At 45.1% G+C, this 26030-nt stretch overlaps 1 protein-coding gene across 1 annotated transcript in view; it reads right to left on the bottom strand.

Moving 5' to 3' along the window:
* Positions 1-26030, bottom strand: part of DROSHA (drosha ribonuclease III) — a 417719-nt gene that overhangs the window by 64169 nt on the left and 327520 nt on the right. Inside the window, exon 25 of the mRNA XM_068236738.1 lies at positions 7316-7473. Within this exon, the coding sequence (XP_068092839.1) occupies positions 7316-7473 (158 nt within the window). The remainder of the gene's footprint in view (positions 1-7315; positions 7474-26030) is intronic.

Below are 26030 nucleotides of genomic sequence, written 5' to 3' on the forward strand. Positions count from 1 at the left end.
ATAACGTTTGATCTGGTGACTGATAGGCCACGGGGCAGCGAGACCACTAAAACTATGAATTTTAGAAAAGCAAAGTTCAATCAAATTAGGCAGGCACTAAGTTTGGTGAACTGGGATAATGTACTACAAGGGGAGGACACTGAAGGGAAATGGCAAGCTTTTAAACTTATTCTCAATCAATATTGTAGTATGTATATCCCATATGGAAACAAAATGTCTAGGAATAAAAAAAGGCCTCTATGGATGAATAGAAAGGTTAGGGATAAAATGAAGAGGAAAAAGAATGCCTATAAGGTCCTAAAACAGGAGGGGACCGAGGCTGCACTAAGCAATTATAAGGAGTGCAATAAAAATTGTAAAAAAGAAATTAGGCTGGCAAAGATCGAAGCTGAAAATCAAATCGCTAGGGATATCAAATCTAACCCAAAAAGGTTTTACAAGTACATCAACTCTAAAAAAAGAAAGGTTGACTGTATAGGACTCCTAAAGGATGAGGGTGGGAACTCAATGATGGATGACCAAGGTAAGGCAGAGTTATTAAATGCTTTCTTTGCTTCTGTCTTCACAAAGGAAACAGCACTGTTGCAAATTACAGAGGCAGAAGAGTCTCAATCTTCTAACTGTAATATTAAATACTTAACGCAGGAAGAAGTGAAGGCAAGACTAAATAAATTAAAAATAGGCAAGGCACCTGGCCCGGATGGCATGCATCCTCGGGTCCTAAGGGAATTAAGTTCAGTTATAGATAAACCCCTTTATCTTATCTTTTGTGACTCCCTTTCAACTGGCAGAGTCCCAGTGGATTGGCGTACAGCCCACGTTTTCCCATTATTTAACAAGGGCAAAAAATCAGATCCAGGAAATTATAGACCTGTAAGCTTAACATCAGTTGTATGCAAACTATTTGAGGGGTTACTAAGAGATACTATACATGACTTCATAGTAGCAAATAATCTTATTTCTCAGCATCAACATGGTTTTACTAAAGACAGGTCCTGTTTGACTAACATGCTCAGCTTTTATGAGGTAGTGAATGCAAATATGGATATTGGGAATGCTGTAGATGTGATATACTTGGACTTTGCAAAGGCCTTCGACACTGTTCCCCACAAAAGTCTGGTGCAAAAGTTGAGGATGCAAGGACTGGGGAAGAGTCTGTGTGCATGGATAGGGAACTGGCTAATGGACAGAAAACAAAGAGTTGTGGTCAATGGATCGTACTCAAAATGGGAGACTGTTAGCAGTGAGGTCTCACAGGGGTCTGTACTGGGTCCAGTGCTCTTCAATTTATTTATTAATGACCTAGTAGTAGTGAGCAATGTTGCAATTTTTGCAGATGATATAAAATTGTGCAGAATCATCAATTCTCAGGAAGATAGTGTCATATTGCAACAGGATCTGGATAGGGTGGCTATATTGGGCACATAAATGGCAGATGAAATTCAATGTTGAAAAATGTAAAGTCATGCATTTTGGTCGTACCAATGGTCTAGCACCATACAAAATAAATGGGATACAGTTGGGGACATCAAACTTGGAGAAGGACTTAGGAGTACTCATCGAAACAAGTTAAATAATCGTACTCAATGCCAAGCCGCTGCAGCTAAAACTAACAACATTTTGGGATGCATTAAAAGGGAAATAAAAACTCGAGATGCTAGCATAATATTGTCCCTGTTTAACTCTCTAGTAAGGCCACATCTGGAATATGGAATTCAGTTCTGGGCACCTCATTACAAAAAAGATATTGCAGTTTTAGAGCAGGTGCAGAGACGAGCAACAAAATTGATACGTGGGATGGAAGGTCTCGCTTACCAAGAAAGGTTAGATAAATTGGGTTTATTTAGTCTAGAGAAAAAACGCCTTAGAGGAGATCTAATTAACATGTATAAATACATCAGAGGGCAATATAATAGCTTGGCGGATGAGCTTTTTGTACCTAGGCCTTCTCAAAGGACTAGAGGACATGATCTGCGCATGGAGGAAAAACGTTTTAGCCATTTATTTAGGAAAGGGTTCTTTACAGTAAGAGTGATTAAGATGTGGAATGCATTGCCACAGAAAGTCGTTATGGCAAACTCTATACCTGCATTTAAAGGGGGCTTAGATGCTTTCCTTGCGTTGAAAGACATCCATGGCTACAATTACTAGGTAATGCCTAATGAAGTTGATCCAGGGATTTTATTTGATTGCCATCTGGAGTCGGGAAGGAATTTTTCCCTTTTGGGGCTAATTGGACCATGCCTTGTGGGGGTTTTTTCGCCTTCCTCTGGATCAACAGGGGTATGTGGGGGACGGGCTGGAGTTGTACTTTGTACTGGTTGAACTCGATGGACGTATGTCTTTTTTCAACCAAAATAACTATGTAACTATGTAATGTTAATTCTCTACTTACTGCTATTTTTCCTGAACATAATCTGTTATTATTATTATTATTATTTTTTATTTATATAGCGCCAACATATTCCGCAGCGCTTTACAAAGCACAATAAGACGACAAGGGGAACATAGATACAACTAACAAATATACAGCAGAGTTCCAAGCAGCACAAATATTGTTACAAAAACAGTAAACATTAGGAGGATGACCCTGCCCTTGCGAGCTTACAATCTAATGGGTAGTGGGGGACATACTAGGTAAGGGGGTGGAGGATGGATGAGGCAGTGATTCTTTGCCTCTGATTACATTGTGACAAATAAGTAAATAAAGGGCTATAGAATGTTATAAGCTTGTCTGAAAAGGTGTGTTTTAAGAGTGCGTTTGAAGATGTCCAGGTTTGGAGCATGACGTACAGGCTGTGGAAGAGAGTTCCAGATAAGGGCTGATGCTCGTGTAAAGTCCTGGATGCGAGCATGAGAGGAGGTGATCAGCTTAGAGGCCAGGAGAATTTCTTGGGAGGAGCGAAGGTTGCGGGAGGGACAATATCTTGAGATTAGTGAGGAGATGTATGGAGGAGACAACTCGTGGAGGGCTTTGTATGTTAGAGTCAGGAGTTTGAACTGGATCCTCTGGGTAATGGGTAACCAGTGGAGAGAACGGCACAGTGGGGCTGCATCGGAAGAGCGTGTGGAAAGGTGAATGAGGCGGGCCGCTGCATTTAGAAGGGATTGGAGAGGAGCTAGCCTGTTTTTTGGTAGGCCACAGAGCAGGGTGTTGCAGTAGTCTAGGCGGGAGATGATTAAGGCATGAACAAGCATTTTGGTGGCCTCTTGTGTGAGGAAGGGACGGATACGGAATATATTTTTGAGCTGGAAATAGCAGGTGGTGGTTAAAGAGGCAATGTGAGGTTTAAAGGAGAGCTCTGAGTCAAGTATAACCCCCAAGCAGCGGGCCTTAGTGGTTGAGGTTATTGGGGTGTTGTCTACCGTTATGGTTGCAATTGGTGGGGGTGTCGATAGCAATGGTGGAAAAATCACAATTTCCGTTTTAGTCATGTTGAGTTTGAGGAAGCGGGAGGACATGAATGCAGAAATGGCACGTAGACAGTCGGGGACTCTGGATAGTAGTGAGGACAGGTCAGGAGCTGAGAGATAGATTTGGGTGTCATCCGCATAGAGGTGATACGGATGACACAGTGAAATCTGTTAAAGAGAATCTGTATTGTTAAAATCGCACAAAAGTAAACATACCAGTGCGTTAGGGGACATCTCCTATTACCCTCTGTCACAATTTCACCGCTCCCCGCCGCATTAAAAGTAGTCAAAAACTGTTTTAAAAAGTTTGTTTATAAACAAACAAAATGGCCACCAAAACAGGAAGTAGGTTGATGTACAGCATGTCCACACATAGAAAATACATCCATACACAAGCAGGCTGTATACAGCCTTACTTCTGAATCTCAAGAGATCACTTGTGTGTGTTTACCTTCTTTCCCCAGCTTCTCTCATGCACTGAACATTACAGGCTTCCTGCAGACAGCTCTGCCTATGTAGTTAATTCCTTAGTATGTGACAGACCAGCTCCTTTCACAGCCTCCAGAGGAGGATTTTTATCCAGCTCTCTTCTATTACTGATAAGATAGCAGAGAAGCTGCTGGCTTATGTAAATAAAACACACACTGGAGTGTGCATAGAGGAACAGTTCAACACTGAAGAACTTGGCAGCCTTCCAGACACAGCCGACAAGTCTGACAGGGGAAAGATACATTGATTTATTACAGAGATGGTTATAGTAGAAAGAGCTGCAGCAAGCCAGATCACATTAGAATAGGTTTAGGAACTTGTAGGATGGTAGAAAAAACGTTGTAATTTTTGTTACAGAGTCACTTTAAAGATTTCACTGTGGGAACTGAGGTGGCTTTAAAGTGGAATTCTATTTTATTTAACTTTTATATATAATACTGTTTATTCCTATGTAGGACATTATCTTACAGGCCTACTTTTCAACTAAAAAGTGAACAAAAAACCACCTCAAAATTTCAACAGGACTTTATCAACTTAATGGAGTGATTTCCTAAAAAGTGAAGCATATGGGCGCTGTTGTCCCATCAAGCCATAAAGTGACACTGAAGCGGATAAAAAAATTATGATACAATGGGCCTGATGCAATTGTCAGACTTGCCAGCGTTAAACACTGGTGAGTTCGATAATCAGGCGACAATAAAGTCACCTGATCCAATTGCACTTAGCCCTCGCAGGGTATTAAAAAAACTCGCTTGGGCGATATTATCGCCCAGCAAGTTCCTTACACCCTATCCTATTGCACTTTGCATGCCTCCTGGAAGCGATGCTTCCCGGCAGATATGAGCGTTAGCTTAGACCTGCAGAAAGCAGGTCTAAACATGCTAATGCACGTCATCACCGCTGTATCTGGGGGGTCTCTTTTAATAAGGAGACCCCCAGAGCTCCTCGCCGGCCGCCGCTAGTCTCTGCAACTCCCCATGTAGCTGCAAAGATAATTGTAAGCAATTTCCCTACCGCCGCTTTACACCCGCCAGCCTCTAATACAGCCATAGGCACACCATTATCTAAAGGCTAAACAAACTCCTAACCCTAACATTAACCAGCTTCCCTATCAGGTACATTTGGAATCGCCTGATACACATACAAACCATTTCCATATCTTCTGCAACATTACAAACTTAAGGGAACAGACACAGCACCCCACGGCCCACACCTCTAAAAGTGAGGACTGTCCCATATAGATGTACATAGGAGATATAGATGTATATAGGAGATACAGATTTGTGCTATCTGTAGATACACATGCACTATATAGATGAACTCTATGTAGATGAACTCTATGGCTTCAATTCACTAAGCTTTATCAAACACTTTATCAAACTTTTGATAATTTACCTCATGGGTAAAATCTAGTTTTTAATTCACTAACGTGTTATAGATTTATTGAACGTTTTATCGATAAAACATTCTATAAATATATAACACGTTAGTGAATTCAAAATTAGACTTTACCCATGAGGTAAATTATCAAACATTTGATAAAGTGTTTGATAAAGCTTAGTGAATTGAGGCCTATATGTACGGATATGTAGATATGGGGGACAGCTGTCACCTGACTCAAACAGCATTTTTGTCCACAATTATGTCTATCAAAGATGTCTGAAATATACATTATGTATATGTTTTATATGTTTTTATGCAGATTTTTATATATATTCTTAAAAACTTTAGACTAGATTATAGTATGTGACCACTACATGTTTTACTACTATTTTAGACGAGTTTTTGCATTTTGACCTAAAGTAAATGGTCATAGCTATATTAGAGTTAGTCATTTATGTGTAGATATTACTTTTATGTTTTATGATTATATTCTGATTGTCACTCTGAGCTCCGCCATTTGTGTCTAAAGGCACTGGTATTGACCTGAGGAAGCGGTTCTAGCCGTGAAACGCGTTGTCTAAGTGCACCAATAAACCTGACCTTTTTTATCTTCATATCCTACCATCCTTTGTCTTCCACTATGGGACATCTATATGGTAGGACAATTCTCGATATGTCTAATTTCTGACAAGTATCGTACATAACTACTTTTTGTAGAAATATAGTATATCCTTTTAACCCGGGCGCCTCCTAATCCAATTTTAGAAAATGCAAGTGTTGGTCTCTGAAAAAACTGGAAAAAAACTGAAAGAAAAGATAACTGCCCAGAGCAACCAGCCAAATTCCTACTTTTACAAATAAGAGCTGGTTCACACTACACTCGTTTTTCTAAGCACCAGCGATTTGAAAGTGCTTTGCTGATGTAATACTGTGTGTGAGTTCAAATAATACTGTGTGTGAGTAAAAAAAAAAAGTTGCATCGTCCAAGTGAGAATACACACATAGCATTACATTAGTAAAGCACTTTTCAAATGGTTGGAGCTTAGAAAAGCATTTGTAATGTGAGCCCTAACTGCTACCTAGCAGGTTGCTAGGAACTGTATGACACTATCTCCAGTTCTAATCCACTGAGAAGAATGCCGCTATAACATTCAAAGTCTTTGTTGCAGGAAGCAGTCTAAGCAAGAAGCTTACACACAAGCCCACTTAATGTCTACACAGACAGGAGCAGGGAACCAGAGCCTAGACTTGGCTTTCCACGTAAACAGTCTCCCGTTGGCCACACGCAGGCTGCAGTACACCTAAGCTACGGAATCAAATGCATGTCTTTTTCCTCACTAGATTACACTGGACAGATCAAAACTGATGTCATGCACAGTGAAATAATGAGATCAGACAGTACATTTGCAGAGTGGTTTATATTGCTTCCTCACAGAAGAGGGGACTTAGATTGTTTGACAGACTATTTACAAAGAGATTATATATGATCCTACTTTGAGTAGGCTTCCTCTGGGAATCCCCAAAACATGTACAGGTTATTAAATGATATAAATGCCATATTGGTTTTGGACTGCAATAAATTGATATGCTAGGGAAATTAAAATGTAAACAACACTGCAGTAGGAACTACAAGGTGCAAATTATTGGTCTGGCACTTGCAAACATTCATAATATTTAAATAAAATTAAAACGATAATATTAACAATAATATTGCAGGTTTATATTAGGTGTACAGTATAGTACATTTGTACTATATAGTGCACTAGTACAAAATCAAACTATTTAAAATAAACCATTCTGCAAACTTGCGGTATTTTCCTCAGTATTATTAAACAAAAGAAAATTCTGTGCATGCCTTCATATCTTAAAGTCTGTTTCCCATTCTCCTATTTTGTGATTTTCTGCATGCCCCCTCCATGTGTTTATGTGTATGCACTGACTATTATTCACCGCTCTCATCTCAGGGAAAGGTATTCGCTCTATATGTCTCTGCCAGATGACAGATAAAGAGATCAGATTCTTTGCTTACAAGGTCAGATGGTTAAATCCCACTGTTCTCAAGGTGAAAGCTCGAGCCAGAAGCCGTATATGGGTAAACGGAGTACCAATTGCTTCTTCAAATTTTGTCAGTTTCTTCAGGACCGGTGATGTCTCAATCAGCTGCCGATCACTGTTAGATTCCTGGAGCTAACAAAAATAAGAAGCATACAAGATCTTACAGAGAATACATACTTGTTACATATTTTAATTATACTGTTCAAGCTAAAATATTTATTTTAAATAAGGTTAGTATTAATTCTACCCCTAAATAGTTCCTTGCTGTCAACTTCATCATGCAGTTCAAATATCAATCAATCTTGAAAAAAAAAACTAGCCTGTATTTTACAGCCCTCTGCATAAGAATCATATAACATACATGAAACACAAATTAACCAATTCAGCCTTTAGTGTATTTTCACCATATGCATCCGAGCAATTTTCACATTTCAGTGCTCCTCCCATTCATTCGCCAATAACTTTATCTCTACTTATCACAACAAAGTGATCTACAGGGTGGGCTATTTTTATGGATACACCTTAATAAAATGGGAATGGTTGGTGATATTAACTTTCTGTTTGTGGCACATTAGTATATGTGAGGGGGGAAACTTTTTGAGATGGGTGGTGACCATGGCGGCCAATTTGAAGTCGGCCATTTTGAATCCAACTTTTGTTTTTTTAATAGGAAGACACATCAAGAAAAACAATAGTGTGCTTGGTTTTAACGTAACTTTATTCTTTCATGAGTTATTTACAAGTTTCTGACCACTAATAACATGTGTTCAATGTGCTGCCCATTGTGTTGGATTGTCAATGCAACCCTCTTCTCCCACTGATAGCAACACTGCAGGAGAAATGCTAGCACAGGTTTCCAGTATCCGTGGTTTCAGGTGCTGCACATCTCGTATCTTCACAGCATAGACAATTGCCTTCAGATGACCCCAAAGATAAAAGTCTAAGGGGGTCAGATCGGGAGACCTTGGAGGCCATTCAACTGGCCCACGACAATCAATCCACTTTCCAGGAAACTGTTCATCTAGGAATGCTCGGACCTGACACCCATAATGTGATGGTGCACCATCCTGCTGGAAAAACTCAGGGAACCTGCCAGCTTCAGTGAATAAAGAGGGAAACACATCATCATGTAGCAATTTCGCTGGCAATAATAAGCTGCAATGAATTTCAGAAAGGCAATCTGCCATACAGTCTAGTGCAGGCATGGGCAAACTCGGCCCTCCAGCTTTTACGGAACTTCAAGTCCCACAATGCATTGCAGGAGTCTGACAGCCACAGTTATGACTCATAAAGGCAAATGCATTGTGGGACTTGTAGTTCCGTAACAGCTGGAGGGCTGAGTTTGCCCATGCCTGGTCTAGTGCCATCTAGTGACCATAGGGAGCAGTAGAGTCAAACTGCAACATAAATGCTAAGACCTGGAACACCGCACGTATGACTCTGATCATACCTCCACAACAATGACCCCCCCTCCCCCCCCCAAAAAAAAAAACACAAACCAGGGTGATACCTAGGAATAAAAAAAAGAAAGAGAGAAAAAAAAGAGCTTTACAACATGATCAGAGAGTATGTGTGGTTTAGGCCAAACTATCCAGACACTTGGGGCTTGATTCACAAAAAAGTCCTAACTGTTAGCACGGCCGTTTTCGCGCGAATTTTCGCATTGCGCGCGATTGCGAATTTTCGCGCGAAACGATAACGTTTTCGCGCGCAAACGCGAATTTTACCGCGAAATCGATAGCATTTCCGCGCGAAAATTCGCGTTTGCGCGCGAAAACGTTATCGTTTCGCGCGAAAATTCGCAAGCGCGCGCAATGCGAAAATTCGCGCGAAAACGGCCGTGCTAACAGTTAGCACTCTTTTGTGAATCAAGCCCTTGGTCTAGTTGTATAAAGATGCTGTATTGTCAGCTCTGATGACAGTCAACTCACATGTAAAGGGTTGCTTTCTAGGGTGCAGCAAATTAATTTACCAGTATTCACTTTAAAGGGAAACCGAAATATCAAGGGGCGCGCAGCCACAAGGCAACCCCAAGGCGTGGGGTCTAAGTGAGCACAGGTCTTCACCAGTACACCCCGCAAGGGATGATGGGGTCACCCCTAGTGGGAGCCTATGCTGCCTGGTGCCCGCCAGGTCACGACCCCCCGGACTACCACACCAGTGATAGGAAGCACCTGACGGGATAGGAGGGGGATTCAAGCAGAGTGGTAAGCTATCGGGCTTGGACAGGCTTGCAGGGCAGATAGGCCTACCCTTAACGATCCCAGGAAGGAACTGGCAGGCAGGGGAAAACCCAGGAAGGGAGCTGGCTGTATGGTCCTCGGGAGGCAACGGACTGGCAGGGGGAAACCTGGGTTGAAGCCGACCGCTAGGATCCCAGGAAGGGTACTGACTGACAGGGTAAGTGCAGTTGACTGCAGGGAACCAGGGATGCAGGCAGGGAAGTGCAAGGCAGGGAAACAAACTGGAGAGCAGGGATAACTGGCTACTGAAGAGACTGCAGGGAGACTGACAGAAATCAGACATGTGACTGACAGGCAGGGATAAGTTAAGCCAATACAGGATTGCAGACTGATAGGCAGGCAAGCAGAAAGGCAGGCAAAGGGAAATAGGGATAGTCAAAGGGGGAAACAACTTGGAAGGGAGAGAGTGGCATGAGCATGCCGTGGCTGAGACCAGGGATGCAACAGCATCCAGCAGTGTAAGGGCCCGTGTCCACTATTGCGAATCCGCATGCGTTGCCCGCATGCGGATTCGCACAGTCAGTACAAGTGGATGGGACTGTTTCCACTTGTGCGTTTCCCCGCACGTTTTTCTGTGCAGAAAAAAATCTGCAGGGTAGGGGCCTCAGAATTCGCCTGTGTGTGGAATGCAGGCGAATCGCACGCAATGTATTTAATAGGGAAATCGCATGCGTTTTCCCCATGCGGTTTTTGCCGCGATTTCACATAGGTACCCATGTTAATTCACACAGGCAGTGACATGGTTAAAATCGCATACAGCCTTACCTATGCGAAATAGCATGCGAAATCGCGGCAAAAAACGCATGCGGAATCGCACCCGCATGCGATTTGCCTGCGGTGATTCGCCGGCGATTTCGTAACGCTATAGTGGAAACGGGCCCTAAGAGCTGGGCTTTTATACCCAGCCTTTCAATCAGTGACAGGTGCAGTACCACCTTCGGCCACTGTGCATAAGGGGCAGAGGCACACACCTAGCAACAGAGTAATGCCAGCTCCAGGAAGCACGTCGGGCTGGCGTCCCTCCGCCATTACAGGAGGAAGAAAACAGAGCGAGGAGCTGCATGGGACTCGGCGGCTGAACTGTAACGAATGATCGCTACACTCCGCCACCATTGCAGGAGAGCCAGTGCAGGAATGAGATGAGGTAAGTGGAACGAAATATCGTGACATCCCTATCTCCCTCCTCCACTTTGCTTTAAAACTCCTGGATCGTGTAGTCCACCAACGCATGACCCATTACCTTAGCTACAACTTCCTGTTTGGCCCCTACAATTAGGATTTCGGCCAGTCCACCTGACCAAGACTGCCCCCCCCCCCTTACCAAGATCATCAGCGATCTTATGAATGCCAAGGCCGAAGGCAAGTACTCCATCCTTCTCCTTGACCTTTCATCAGTATTTGACACAATCTATCATTTTCTCCTCATCCAATCCCTGCAAACTTGTCCCTTTCCTTTACCCTCCACATCCAAACCATTGCTAGGGCCTACAATTTCAATTTACACAACATCTCCAAGTTACGCAACGTCTCCAAGATCCGACCCTTCCTGACCCCAGACACAGCCAAATTCCTCGTCTATGCCCTCATCATCTACCACCTGGACTACTGCAACACCCTGCTGTCAGACCTCCCTCTGAACTGCATCCCCCCCCCCCCCCCCCCTACAATCCATCATTAAAGGAAAACTTAGGTCAGGAAAAAAAAATGACATTTACTCACCCGGGGCATCCCTCAGCCCCCCGAAGCTGGATGGTGCCCTCGCAGCCCCGCTCCGATCGTCCTGTCCCCGCCGGCGGCTACTTCCGGGTTCGGCGACAGCCGCCGACAGGCTGGGAACGCGGCTGATTTTCCGCGTTCCCAGCCGCTATATCACCCTCTATGCTGCTATAGCGTATATATATATATATATATATATACGCGGCTGATTTTCCGCGTTCCCAGCCGCTATATCATCCTCTATGCTGCTATAGCGTATATATATATATATATATATACGCTATAGCAGCATAGAGGGGTGATATAGCGGCTGGGAACGCGGAAAATCAGCCACGTTCCCAGCCTGTCAGCGGCTGTCGCCGAACCCGGAAGTAGCCGCCGGCGGGGACAGGACGATCGGAGCGGGGCTGCGAGGGCATCATACATTTTCGGGGGGCTGAGGGATGCCCCGGGTGAGTAAATGTCATTTTTTTTTTCCTGACTTATGTTTTCCTTTAATGCAGCAGCCAGACTAATCTACTCCTCCCACCATTCTGTCTCCATGACACACTATGCAAATTCTTCCACTGGCTCCCGATTCACTTCAGAATCAGCTTCAAGATCCTATGCGTGGCCTACAGATCTATACACAAATACTTCTCGACCCACATCACTTTGCTCCTCCAATGACCTCCTCCTAACCACCAGTTATTGCAGTTAACGTACATCAGTTAATAACAATGGTATTCTCTGATGATAGTAGATTTACAGGATCTGATGCTAATACTTTGGCACCTACACAATATTTGGCAGGTGGTTGAAATGGTCTGGATGACTAGCTGTCAGCAACCAGGCCTCTGGTAACCACATAGCTGGAGATAAGGAGGCCTGGGGGAGGGAAGGGGGGTCATTAGGATAGTAAAATAGCATACTTCATGAGCACATTTACCCTTTATGGATGACCTAAAAACTGTACAACTTCCTCTTATTCATATTTTTTCACTCCTGTCAGCTGCAGACATGGAATTGTATGAAGTTATAGCAAAGTTATCATGATTATATTAAACAAAATGGCAATACAATTCCAGGTGTGCCTCATTATTGGCTCTTTTATCAATTTCTGACAACACTGGTAATCAATTTCCATAGGGAGTCTGGCTTCTTTAGGCATGGATCACCTACATTGCTTATTTGTTTTGATTTGGAAGTTATTCTCATCATAAAACGTGGCACCATTAAAATGAGATGACATCCTGCTAGGCACGCGCCTCTATTTTGCATAGACAGATGTCATAATTCTCTCAGCTAGTTTATGTGAAAGCAAATAAAGCAGAATCAGAATGGCAAGCAGATCAGGAAAAGCAAACAGGAAAAGTCACATTTATGACTCTAAATAAATTATATTTAGCTTCAAATAAAGTACAAAAATGTACTGGTAATCAGAGCAATACGTTTTTGTATAAACAAATATGTTTGCAACGCACTCGTTGACATTTGCATATAAAAACAAACAGCGTTCTATTTTTCTTAATTCCTTGTTAGAAAAAAAACTGGAGAAAGTCAAGATAATCGATACCTTGCTAGCATAACACTAAACACTATTGATCTTAAAAGGATCAGTAATGAGTGAAGTCACAAGTTAATAGTATTTATTTAATCAATGCATGTGGTCAGGAGAGCTAAACTGTCAATCTCCATTCTGAGCGGAAACTTGCAGAAATTAAACCAAATAACGTTAAAGTACCAAACGGAAGTGTAATGAAATCATCAAAATACTAACGGGCCTGCGCTGACATACAAAATGTTAAGGGCTGAACAATTGCACACTTTTCTGCATTTTTTTTTTTTAGCAATGGGTCTTTAAAGGAATACTGTAGGGGGGTTGGGGGAAAATGAGTTGAACTTACCCGGGGCCACTAATGGTCCCCCCGGCAGACATCCTGTGCCCGCGAAGCCACTCACCGATGCTCCGGCCCCACCTCCGGTTCGCTTCTGGAATTTCAGACTTTAAAGTCTGAAAACCACTGCGCCTGCGTAACTGTGTCCTCGCTCCCGCTGATGTCACCAGGAGTGTATAGCACAAGCCCAGTATGGTCTGTGCCTGCGCAGTACGCTCCTGGTGACATCAGCGGGATCGAGGACACGGCAACGCGGGCGCAGTGGTTTTCAGACTTTAAAGTCGGAAATTTCAGAAGTGAACCGGAGGCGGGGCCGGAGCATCAGTGAGTGGCTTCGCAGGCACAGGATGTCTGTGGGGGACCATTAGAAGCCCCGAATAAGTTCAACTCATTTCCCCCGACTCTCCTACAGTATTCCTTTAACATTGCTGTGTTGCTAAAAAATGGACAGAAGCGGGCAAATATGCATGGGCTCTAAGGGTTAAAAAACTCAGACATACATTTTGTTCATTAAGTATTATTGTTGAACAGTTCATACGGGATATACAGTGCATCCGGAAGTATTCACAGCGCATCACTTTTCCACATTTTGTTATGCCTTATTCCAAAATTGATTTTTTTCCCCTCAAAATTCATCCCATAATGACAATGTGAAAAAGTTTATTTGATGTTTTGGGAAATGTATTAACATAAAACAAATGAGAAAGCTCATGTACATTCACATGTGTATTCACAGCCTTTGCCACGGAGATCAAAATTTAGCTCAGGTGCATCCTGTTGTCTCTGATCATGTGCGCTGCCAGGTCACATAGTAAAAGGGCGTCCGTAACAAGGAAGTGCGGCGCCCTCCAACGACAGGTGGTTCATGCGCAGTGTCTGGCAGCGCAATCTGATGACACGTGTGTCCTCGGTGTCCCAGCTATGCAAAGAGTGGCGTCTAGCAAGGGATGTCCTGATGTGTTTGTGTCAAGTGTGCAGCAGGCACCCCATGTGTTTGCACGGGCAGCAGAGCTGGTGGGTGGAGCCCCGGGCTGTGACTGCATCGGCCTCATGCATTATCATAGCTGGTCTCTGCAGCATGCGCCATGGCCACCAAGAAGACAGAGGATGTGTGGGGCACTATAAGATACATCCATTTCCCCCACACACTTTTTTGAGAGGAAAAGTACGTCTCATAGTGCGGAAAATAGTGTAGATTCCACCCCACTGTAAATAAAAACAAAATGTAACAATTTGCAAATCACACAAGTCCTATACTCAAATAATTGAGTGCACAGGAAGCACCCAAAAAGAATATAATATTTAAAAAACGTAAAAAAAAGGATGGCAAATATACTCCTCCAAGGAGGCAACTAGCATCTATCAATATTGATACATATTTTATTTAGCATATAGACAACACATTTTGTGAACTACCGTCCACTTTCCTAGGTCCGGTGGATCAGCTCTGTCTATGTGCTGAATAAATTAAATCTAACGACAGAGGAGCACCGCACATTAAGTCTTTAGCACTGCAGGCATTACCATGGTAACATCTGCGTCTAATGTGCGTTTCAACATGTATCATAACCAAGCCACCCCCCACAGGACACAGAGAAGGAATCGCAGGAAGGGCAGGAGAGGGGGAGACGGAAGACTAGACGAGCGGGAGTGAAACATAGGACCAAAAGAGCCAGTCCAGGTGGGGTCACACTGTGTAATGTAGTCAATTTGTCCAAATACGAACTCACTGACATGGAGAAAGATGTTCTCGCGAAGGGTCTCTCATTTGCACCTACTAATCATATGGATGTATTCACAACTATTGTGGATGCTAATAGGTTTGTGAGAACCATTCTTCTGCGTAAACATTTTCTAAAATGTGAGAGGAGTGAGATTTCTGGTACTAGGGCTACGGTTGGTGCCACTGACATTGGAGCTTTTGAGGAGACTAGGGCCAGATGGGCTTTGGACTGTCTGGCGGCTGAAAACTCAGGATTAGTCTCCTTGGATGTTGTAAAGCCCATTCGTGCCCGAAACCCAGACTTTTACCCTCTAGCCAGTAGAACCCACCATGTAGAAACCTTCCAGGAGTTGGTAGAGAGGGACTTGGTGGAGCTGGAGGGTACACGTAGCTCCAGGAACTCCAACTTGTCGCATCGTGAACGACAGGCCCTCCAGAGTCTTAAGAATAATTCTAACATTGTTATTCGAAATGCAGACAAAGGGAGGGCCGTTGTCGTTCTCGATAGCGATAGCTACAAAATGGAGGCTTTAAGACAATTGGGGGATCCCACAGTTTATCAAAGACTCAAGGGAGACCCCATGAGAGGTTTCCAGATGGAGCTCTTTGATCTTCTGTCCTTTGGTCGAGACCTGGGGGTTTTGGATCAGAAACTCTTTGACTACTTGGCGATGACCCACCCTGTTACCCCAATTTTCCACCACCTTCCCAAAATCCACAAGCCGGGCGCTCCCCCGGAGGGCAGGCCCATTGTGGCCGGTATTGGCTCTCTGGGGGAGCGCCTGAGCGAGTGGATTGACTCCCTTCTACAACCACTTGTGATGAGACTTCCAGGCTTTTATCAGAGATACAAAGCATCTACTTGCAAGCCTGGAGGGTCTACCTTGGAATGACCACTATGTGTGGGTGACAATTGATGTTAAGGCTTTGTATTCTTGTATACCTCACAATTTAGCCATCCAGGCTATTGAACATCATCTTGAGAAATACTCTGCGTATTCTGAGGATTTGAGAACTTTCATTTGTCTGGCCGTCAAGTACCTCCTGTCCCGCAATTATTTCATGTTTGATGGCGGCTTCTACCTCCAGAGGTGTGGCGCCTCCATGGGGGCGAAGTTCTCTCCGTCTCTAGCCAACCTATACATGGGTTGGTGGGAGGAGTGCTGCATCTTTGGGGGCGGGAGCCGCCATCTGGGGGATGTTGCGTGGTACGGGAGGTACATTGACGACCTTCTTCTGGTGTGGAGGGGCAACTTAGAGGACATCCCCTTATTCATGAAGGAATTGAACACCAATACCCTAAATTTACAGTTTACCTCCAATTGGGGGGTGGGTTCTATAGATTATCTAGATGTTACTTTGGTGGGCGATTCTGATGAGGGGAAGATTCATTCTAGGACCTACAGAAAGCCGTGTAGCGAGAATACCACCCTCCGGGCCACTAGCTGTCACCCGAAACACACCATACGGGGGGTCCCGGTGGGGGAATTCACCAGGGCCCGCCGCAACTGCTCGAGGGGGTCTTGGCTTGGGGATGAGTTCAAAACGGTAAAGGCCAGATTGAAGGAGAGAGGGTACCCTGACTGGATGATCAATAGAGCGCAGGTCAGGGCCAACTCCAAAAGCAGAGATCTTTTACTCAAAAATACAGAAGATCTGGATGCAAATGTTGGGGTTTGTAAACTCACCTTTGTAACAACTTACAGTGAGGAATTTGATAAGATTGTGTCTATCCTCAAGAAGTATCTCCCAGTTTTGGAGGGTGATGAGGATTTACGCAGTGTCTTGCAACAGGGGGTACGCTTTGCAAGTAGGCGTGCTCCCACTTTGGCACAATCACTGTCTCCTAGCCTGTATGAGTCCCGAACCAGGTCTTCTACCTGGTTGAATCTGTTGGGCTCATACAGGTGTGGAGTGAGAACATGTCACTATTGTAAAGTCCATACCCGAACCCGGGCTGCCACGTCGACCGCGAATGGACGCAGCTTCCCCATTAGGCAATTTATTAATTGCGGGACGTCGAATGTGGTGTATCTCATTACTTGTGGGGCTTGTGCCCTACAGTATGTGGGATGCACCACGAGATCGTTACGCGCTAGAATAGGGGAACATTATTGCGGTCCGGCCTGGCTTAGCACCAACGTCTCCAACGTGGCGAAACATTTTCGCCAAGTCCATCAAGGTGACATGTCCTCTTTTTCCTTCCACGGCTTGGAGAAGGTTTTGCCTGCACAGAGAGGGGGAGATACAACCAAACGGCTCAAGAGCCGGGAGGCATTGTGGATTTTCAGAATGGGTACAAGACTCCCAAACGGTCTGAACTCCCGCTGGGACCTGGCGCTCCTAACTTAGTGTTTAGCTCCTCTATATATGCTGCCCCTAGATGGTTTTAATTGTACAATTCACATTTTCTATATATTTTTATTATCCTTTTATTTCATCATTTTTTCAACATTCATCTATTGCTGTTGGATTTGACTGGAATTTTGTACGTTATGCCTGTAGGCCTCCTGTTTTGATCCTACATTTAGTTACGGATTATTTAGCAATGCTTGTTTGGTTTCCCTAGGTGTTGCATTTTACATTGTACATATTCCTTCCTCTGTGTGGGGCTAGGGGTGTTTTCCTGGACATGGTCTTGGGAACCACCCACTCCACCAAAGGAGGGTATATAGGAGGCTCTTGTGTTATTTGCACTCTAGCTATGAATAAGGACCAGTAGGTCCGAAACATGTCAGCTGGTGATATGTGTTGACTTTTTTGGATACGTCCATGAATAAAGACATAGGAGTTTAGGAGCATCGTGCGGACCTTCTTTCGTTTTCAAGCATATCCTAGGACTAGCTATCCTGGTCTGGCACTGCTCTTTCTGGGGTGAGTGGTCTTCTACCTTTCTTCCTCATGTATCATAACAACACACGCGTCAACCTAGTAACAACCGCGTTGCTAAAAGGTAAACGTACGGTGGTTGGGAACACACTGCAACTTTACCGAAGTTGGGAACACGCTGCAACTTTACTGCATTGTTGTGCATCAGGCCCCATTGTCCCTTATTGTTTAACTGCCTAACGACTGCTCCATGCCGTTTTGCGTGAGCAGCCCCAGGACCACTCCACGCTGATTAGTGTGAATGGCTGGGAGCGGAGATTACAAGGGATCGCGTGCGCATACCTGCTTGAATGACAGAGCAGAGCTTCATCATCAGGCTCCTAGTGGCGATCGCCGCTAGGGACTGTTAGACGGCAAAACCGCTGTCTTATAACACTGTACAGTGCTGCCATCTAAGTCAGCACTGTACCGGGGACAGCCGTCTGACACGGCTGTACCCTCTGGAGGCAGGGAAGTGAACTGCTGTCATAGGCTGAAGCCTATAACAGGCAATCACGCTGATTGGCTGGCGGAGGAGGGAGGGAGGGATAATTCAATAATAAAAAATGAAGAAATGTATTTTCTTATTATGTTATTTTATTAAAATAAATATTTGTAAAAAACAACAACATAAAAATAAACAATGGGGGAGCAATAACAGCCCACCAACAGGGAGCTTTGTTGGTGGGCAGAAATGGAGGGGGGAATCACTAGCGTGCTGAGCAGCGAGGCCTTAAAGCTGCAGTGGCCAATTATGTAAAAAATGGCATGGTCACTAGGGGGGTTTAAGACCACGGTCCTCAAGAGGTTAAAAAGAAAAAAAAAAAAGATGCCTACATTTGCAGTGGGACTGAAGAGGACTGAGGTGTGGGGGAGCAGCAGTGGCCAGTAAAATCACAGAGAGGCTGAAAAGCCAAGATGGAGTAAATTCGCCTCTCCATCTTGGCTTTTCAGACTCTCTGTGATGTTCTTTTTATATCCAACTATGTTACTGGCTACTTTCGCCTAATTGTGAAAAGTAATTCCACTATCCTGCTCTGCTTCAGCCATAGTTTCTGTGACCCAGCACGCTCCTCCCCCACACCTCAGTCCTCTTCAGTCCCACTTTCTCTGCCCACAGGCTCTCCATTCCCAGATTCTCCTCTTTATTCTTGTCATTCCTCACTCTGACTTGGCAATTTCCTGTCATTTTTAGAAAAGTAAGAAGAAAGACTTTTTCTGCAAAGCAACAAATGGAATCAGCTGCTGAGTACATTTTAAATGCCAGCAATTTAAAAACTGAGACCATTTTTTTCTGGGTCTCACTGAAAAATGTTAGTCTGCATCACAGTTTGAAAATAGCCAGCCTATTGAAATATCAATAGCCTTCCTACAAAAGAATCACAATGCTTTCTTCCATAAAAGTTTCCAGTTCCTCGCCAGATTATTGGACTCCCATGGCAAAACATTGTAAACAGCAATAATGCTGAGCACAGTTCAAGAAAGGCTTTAGCATTCTGAAGTAAGATCATTACAAAAAATGAATATTGACTAGCTGCCATGTATTAAAGAAATGTAGTTAGAAAAATATGGAGGCTGCCAGCCTTCTTCTGTTTAAATGAATGCCAGTTGACTGTTTATTTTACTCACTTGGCTTCAGTAGGATGAGTGAGATTCCTGCAAAAGCCATGCAGCCAGCCATATCAGACTATAACATCTGATCTGCATTTTTTAAAAGGAAAACGAGGGACTTCTCCATTTTCCTCTCACATCAGGCTCCTTTTAATGCACAGTGGCCCATGCGTATTTAAATACACATAAAAGAGTTGTTCCTGCATGAGAGTGGTTTATGCCACACCCCTTTAGTTTCTTTTTTTTTAAGATCGACAAAATAGTATAAAGGGTTAAAACTGTTTCAAAATAGAAATACTTCTTCAATACAATGGAGAAAAGATGTTCCATCACATTGGTGTGAACAAGCACTAAAGTAGTCTATTTTAAAACTAAACCTGTGGTCCATAAAACACCTATAAGCCATGTATTGTACATATTATAGCAAGCACTCTAGAGCCCACTTAGTGGAGACTCGCACGCCATAATAACGTTACCTTGAACAATACTATGAAAGCTGGATGTGTTTGTCATGAAATGCTCTTTTTTCTTTGTGTTCACATTTTACCTAGTTCATAACATTCCATGTGATGCTTTCACAAAATGTATGCAGGGTTGTGAATGTCACTAATGCAGGGACTGAGAACGCCCAGCTTTACTCTTCAAAGTCTGGGAACACAGCAACATTTTACTGCTCTAGTCTGATCACACAACTAATCTGAGAATTTGTGGAGGAGCATCAGAATAGTTATGGGGAGAAAAATCATATATTCCAGTACTGACCAATGTCCACAAACCACACTGGCAGCTGCTATATTCATTATGTGCATTCATGGTCTATGGGTCGCACCATAGGAATGTGGAGCAGAGGGGAGAAAGGGATTTCTGATGATGCTATTCTACCTATCCAAGATGCCATCATCTAATGCTGTCCACTGAGAATGTACAGTAAGCACACATAATCCAGGTTGCAAGTGATGTGCAAGGGTAACAAAGGTAGGTACTCTATGTAGCACGCTCAATAAAGTATTTTACAACTGAATTTTCAGATAAATCACTACAATACAAAGCCACTCTCAGGAGCCCTGGTGCAACATTTTTCATGCCTGTAGATTACTCCGTAGATATTATGTAGGTAGAAAAAACAAATCATTTTTAATACATAAACTCTTATTTGTAGAAAGTTAGAAAATAGGAAATCAGTGTGGCCTGCTAAACACTAGTGTCCAGGTTTGCTTGTTAATAGGGTCTATAGCCAAAAAGCATAGGGACACAGGTAGGTGTCTTTGTTCCTGGAATCAGACACCCAGATTTTCATAGGCATCTGGTGAAGGGGATAAGTGTGTCTCCTGGTCCCCCGTGCTGCAGTGCATAGCCGCAACTTACCTAATCAATGCTCCCGCGGCGATTTCAGACCTCCGCGCTAACCCCCGCTAGCCTCCTCTCCCCCCCCTCGTCTTTCCTGGCCCCCCCTGTGCAGTAATGTATAGCGGCAGCTTACCTTCCAATCGCCAGCGGTGAATGCAGACATCGGTCTCCACGCTACTTCTTGCTCTTGTGTCCGGCTTGTCGGACACAAGAGAGAGAAGTACCGTGGAGACCGATGTCTGCATTCACCGCTGGCGCTTGGAAGGTAAGCTACCGCTATACATTACTGCACAGGGGGGGCCAGGAAAGACGAGGGGGAGGGAGAGGAGGCTAGCGGAAGTAGCGTGGAGGTCTCCCGCTATACATTACTGCACAGGGGGGGCTAGGAAAGACGAGGGGGAGGGAGAGGAGGCTTGCGGGGGGTAGAGCAGAGGTCTCCCGCTATACATTACTGCACAGGGGGGGCCAGGAAAGACGAGAGGGAGGGAGAGGAGGCTAGCGGGGGGTAGCGCGGAGGTCTCCCGCTATACATTACTGCACAGGGGGGGGACTAGGAGACGCAAGGGGGAAGCGGACAAAAAGGCAGAGAATTCCCAACATGGCGGCAGGTCGGCGCTTCGTATCGGCGAGTGTTCGGAAGTTGGGGATTCCCTGCCTTTGCCGTATAAGACGCAGGGACTTTTTCTCCCCATTTTTGGGGGAGAAAAAGTGCGTCTTATACGGCGACAAATACGGTACTTGAAAGTCTGTTAGGTGCGTACACATGCACTACTAAAGAGAACGACGGGTCCGTCAGACCCTCCCGCTGGGTGGTCGTTCTCCCGACAGTAGTGCGTGTATACAGTCTGTCTGCAGACTGATAAGGCTGTTTCTGAATGATCCGCTGAGCGGATCGTTCAGAAACAGCCTTATCAGTCTGCAGACAGACTGTACATACGCACTACTGTCGGGAGAACGACCGCCCAGCGGGAGGGTCTGACGGACCCGTCGTATTCTTTAGTAGTGCGTGTGTACGCACCTAACAGACTTTCAAGTCGATAACGATTTTCGCGCGAAAACGTTTAATTGCGCGCGAACGCAAAAATTTACGCGAAAACGCCGAAAATTCACGCGAAAACGGCCGTGCTTAAAAGTTAGCACTCTTTTGTGAATCAAGCCCAATGTCTGCTAAATGTGCCCATTAACCACTTGAGGACCGTGGGCTTTACCCCCCTTAAAGGGGTTCTGTGGGGGTTTCTGAGGCGAAAAACTGCCACTTACCTGGGGCTTTTATCAGCCCCCTGCAGCGGTAATGTCCCACGCCGTCCTGCTCCCATCCGCCGTTCCCCGCAGCCGACACCGGGCTATTATTAGTCTGACATACAGACGAATAATGCGCGTTGCCGCGCCTCCGCTCGCGTCATCTGAGGCTTACTGCGCAGGCGCAGTACAACGGGTTCTTGTACTGCGCTTGCGCAGTAAGCTTCCGATGACGCAGGCGGAAGCGAGCGGGTGCGCGGCCACTCTAGCGCAGCCGCAGTTGGATCCCATGCCACTTAGACCGGGGCCGGCGGCGGAGAACGGCAGATGGGAGGAGGACGGCGTGGGACATTACCGCTGCACGGGGCTGATAGAAGCCCAAGGTAAATGTGTCTGTTTTTCTCCTCCGCAACCCCCCACAGAACCCCTTTAACCACTTGAGGACCCACCCTTTACCCCCCCTTAAGGACCAGTGCTGTTTGTTTGGATCTGTGCTGGGTGGGCTCTGCAGCCCCCAGCACAGATCCGTGGCCACACAGAGCGATCAGATCGCCCCCCTTTTTTTCCCCCTATGGGGATGATGTGCAGGGGGGGTCTGATCGCTCCTACCTGCAGGCATGTTGCGGGGGGGGCACCTCAAAGCCCCCCTCCGCGGCGACATTCTCCCCCCTCCCTCTCCTACCTGCTCCCCCGGGAGATCTGGGCTGCACAGGACGCTATCCGTCCTGTGCAGCCAGTGACAGGACGTCCCCTGTCACATGGCGGCGATCCCCGGCCGCTGATTGGCCGGGGATCGCCGATCTGCCGTACGGCGCTGCTGCGCAGCAGCGCCGTACAAATGTAAACAAAGCGGATTATTTCCGCTTGTGTTTACATTTAGCCTGCGAGCCGCCATCGGCGGCCCGCAGGCTATTCACGGAGCCCCCCGCCGTGAATTGACAGGAAGCAGCCGCTCGCACGAGCGGCTGCTTCCTGATTAATTAGCCTGCAGCTGGCGACGCAGTACTGCGTCGCTGGTCCTGCAGCTGCCACTTTGCCGACGCACGGTATAAGCGTGCGGTCAGGAAGTGGTTAAGGACCGGCCACTTTTTTTCCATTCAGACCACTGCAGCTTTCACGGTTTATTGCTCGCTCATACAACCTACCGCCTAAATGAATTTTGGCTCCTTTTCTTGTCACTAATAAAGCTTTCTTTTGGTGCTATTTGATTGCTCCTGCGATTTTTACTTTTTATTATATTCTTTAAAAAAGACATGAATTTTGGCAAAAAAATGATTTTTTTTAACTTTCTGTGCTGACATTTTTCAAATAAAGTAAAATTTCTGTATACATGCAGCGCGAAAAATGTGGACAAACATGTTTTTGATTAAAAAAAAAACATTCAGTGTATATTTATTGGTTTGGGTAAAAGTTATAGCGTTTACAAACTATGGTGCAAAAAGTGAATTTTCCCATTTTCAAGCATCTATGACTTTTCTGACCACCTGACATGTTTCATGAGGGGCTAGAATTCCAGGATTGTATAAATACCCCTCAAATGACCCCATTTTGGAAAGAAGACATCCCAAAGTATTCACTGAGAGGCATAGTGAGTTCATAGAAGATATTAATTTTTGTCACAAGTAAGCGGAAAATGACACTTTGTGACAAAAAAAAAAAAAGTTTCCAATTCTTTTAACTTGTGACAAAAAAAAAAATGAAATCTGCCACGGACTCACCATGCCCCTCTCTGAATACCTTGAAGTGTCTACTTTCCAAAATGGGGTCATTTGTGGGGTGTGTTTACTGTCCTCGCATTTTGGGGGGTGCTAATTTGTAAGCACCCCTGTAAAGCCTAAAGGTGCTCATTGGACTTTGGGCCCCTTAGCGCAGTTAGGCTGCAAAAAAAGTACCACACATGTGCTATTGCCGTACTCAGGAGAAGTAGTATAATGTGTTTTGGGGTGTATTTTTACACATACCAATGCTGGGTGGGAGAAATATCTATATAAATGACAATTTTTTAATTTTTTTTACACACAATTGTCCATTTACAGAGATCTTTCTCCCACTCAGCATGGGTATGTGTAAAAATACACCCCAAAACACATTATACTACTTCTCCTGAGTACGGCGATACCACATGTGTGGCACTTTTTTGCACCCTAACTGCGCTAAGGGGCCCAAAGTCCAATGAGTACCTTTAGGATTTCACAGTTCATTTTGAGAAATTTCGTTTCAAGACTACTCCTCACGGTTTAGGGCCCCTAAAATGCCAGGACAGTATAGGAACCCCACAAATGACCCCATTTTAGAAGGAAGACACCCCAAGGTATTCTGTTAGTAGTACGGTGAGTTCATAGAAGATTTTATTTTTTGTCACAAGTTAGTGAAAAATGACACTTTGTGAAAAAAAACAAAAATCAATTTCCGCTAACTTTTGACAAAAAATAAAATCTTCTATGAACTCGTCATACACCTAACAGAATACATTGGGGTGACTTTTTTCTAAAATGGGGTCAGTTTGTGGGGTTCCTATACCGCCCTGGCATTTTACGGGCCCAAAACCGTGAGTAGTCTGGAAACCAAATGTCTAAAAATGACTGTTCAGGGGTATAAGCATCTGCAAATTTTGATGACAGGTGGTCTATGAGGGGGCGAATTTTGTGGAACCAGTCATATGCAGGGTGGCCTTTTAGATGACAGGTTGTATTGGGCCTGATTTGATGGATAGGAGTGCTAGGGGGGTGACAGGAGGTGATTGATGGGTGTCTCAGGGGGTGGTTAGAGGAGAAAATAGATGCAATCAATGCACTGGGGAGGTGATCGGAAGGGGGTCTGAGGGGGATCTGAGGGTTTGGCCGAGTGACCAGGAGCCCACACGGGGCAAATTAGGGCCTGATCTGATGGGTAGGTGTGCTAGGGGGTGACAGGAGGTGATTGATGGGTGTCTCAAGGTGTGATTAGAGGGGGGAATAGATGCAAGCAATGCACTGGCGAGGTGATCAGGGCTGGGGCCTGAGGGCATTCTGAGGGTGTGGGCGGGTGATTGAGTGTCCTAGGGGCAGATAGAGGTCTAATCTGATAGGTAGCAGTGACAGGGGGTGATTGATGGGTAATTAGTGGGTGTTTAGGGTAGAGAACAGATGTAAACACTGCACTTGGGAGGTGATCTGACGTCGGATCTGCGGGCGATCTATTGGTGTGGGTGGGTGATCAGATTGCCCGCAAGGGGCAGGTTAGGGGCAGATTGATGGGTGGCAATTGATGGGTGGCAGTGCCAGGGGGTGATTAATGGGTGGCAGTGACAGGGGGTGATTGATGGGTGATTGACAGGTGATCAGTGGGTTATTGCAGGGAAGCACAGATGTAAATATTGCACTGGCGAATTGATAAGGGGGGTCTGAGGGCAATCTGAGCGTGTAGGCGGGTGATTGGGTGCCCGCAAGGGGCAGATTAGGGTCTGATCTGATGGGTAACAGTGACAGGTGGTGATAGGGGGTGATTGATGGGTAATTAGTGGGTGTTTAGGGTAGATAACAGATGTAAACACTGCACTTGGGAGGTGATCTGACGTCGGATCTGCGGGCGATCTATTGGTGTGGGTGGGTGATCAGATTGCCCGCAAGGGGCAGGTTAGGGGCTGATTGATGGGTGGCAGTGACAGGGGGTGATTGATGGATGATTGACAGGTGATCAGTGGGTTATTGCAGGGAAGCACAGATGTAAATATTGCACTGGCGAATTGATAAGGGGGGTCTGAGGGCAATCTGAGCGTGTAGGCGGGTGATTGGGTGCCCGCAAGGGGCAGATTAGGGTCTGATCTGATGGGTAACAGTGACAGGTGGTGATAGGGGGTGATTGATGGGTGATTGATGGGTGTTTAGGGTAGATAACAGATGTAAACACTGCACTTGGGAGGTGATCTGACGTCGGATCTGCGGGCGATCTATTGGTGTGGGTGGGTGATCAGATTGCCCGCAAGGGGCAGGTTAGGGGCTGATTGATGGGTGGCAGTGACAGGGGGTGATTGATGGATGATTGACAGGTGATTGACAGGTGATCAGGGGGATAGATGCATACAGT

Source organism: Hyperolius riggenbachi, chromosome 5 (assembly GCF_040937935.1).
Source record: "Hyperolius riggenbachi isolate aHypRig1 chromosome 5, aHypRig1.pri, whole genome shotgun sequence".
In the NCBI taxonomy this organism is placed as follows: Eukaryota; Metazoa; Chordata; class Amphibia; order Anura; family Hyperoliidae; genus Hyperolius; species Hyperolius riggenbachi.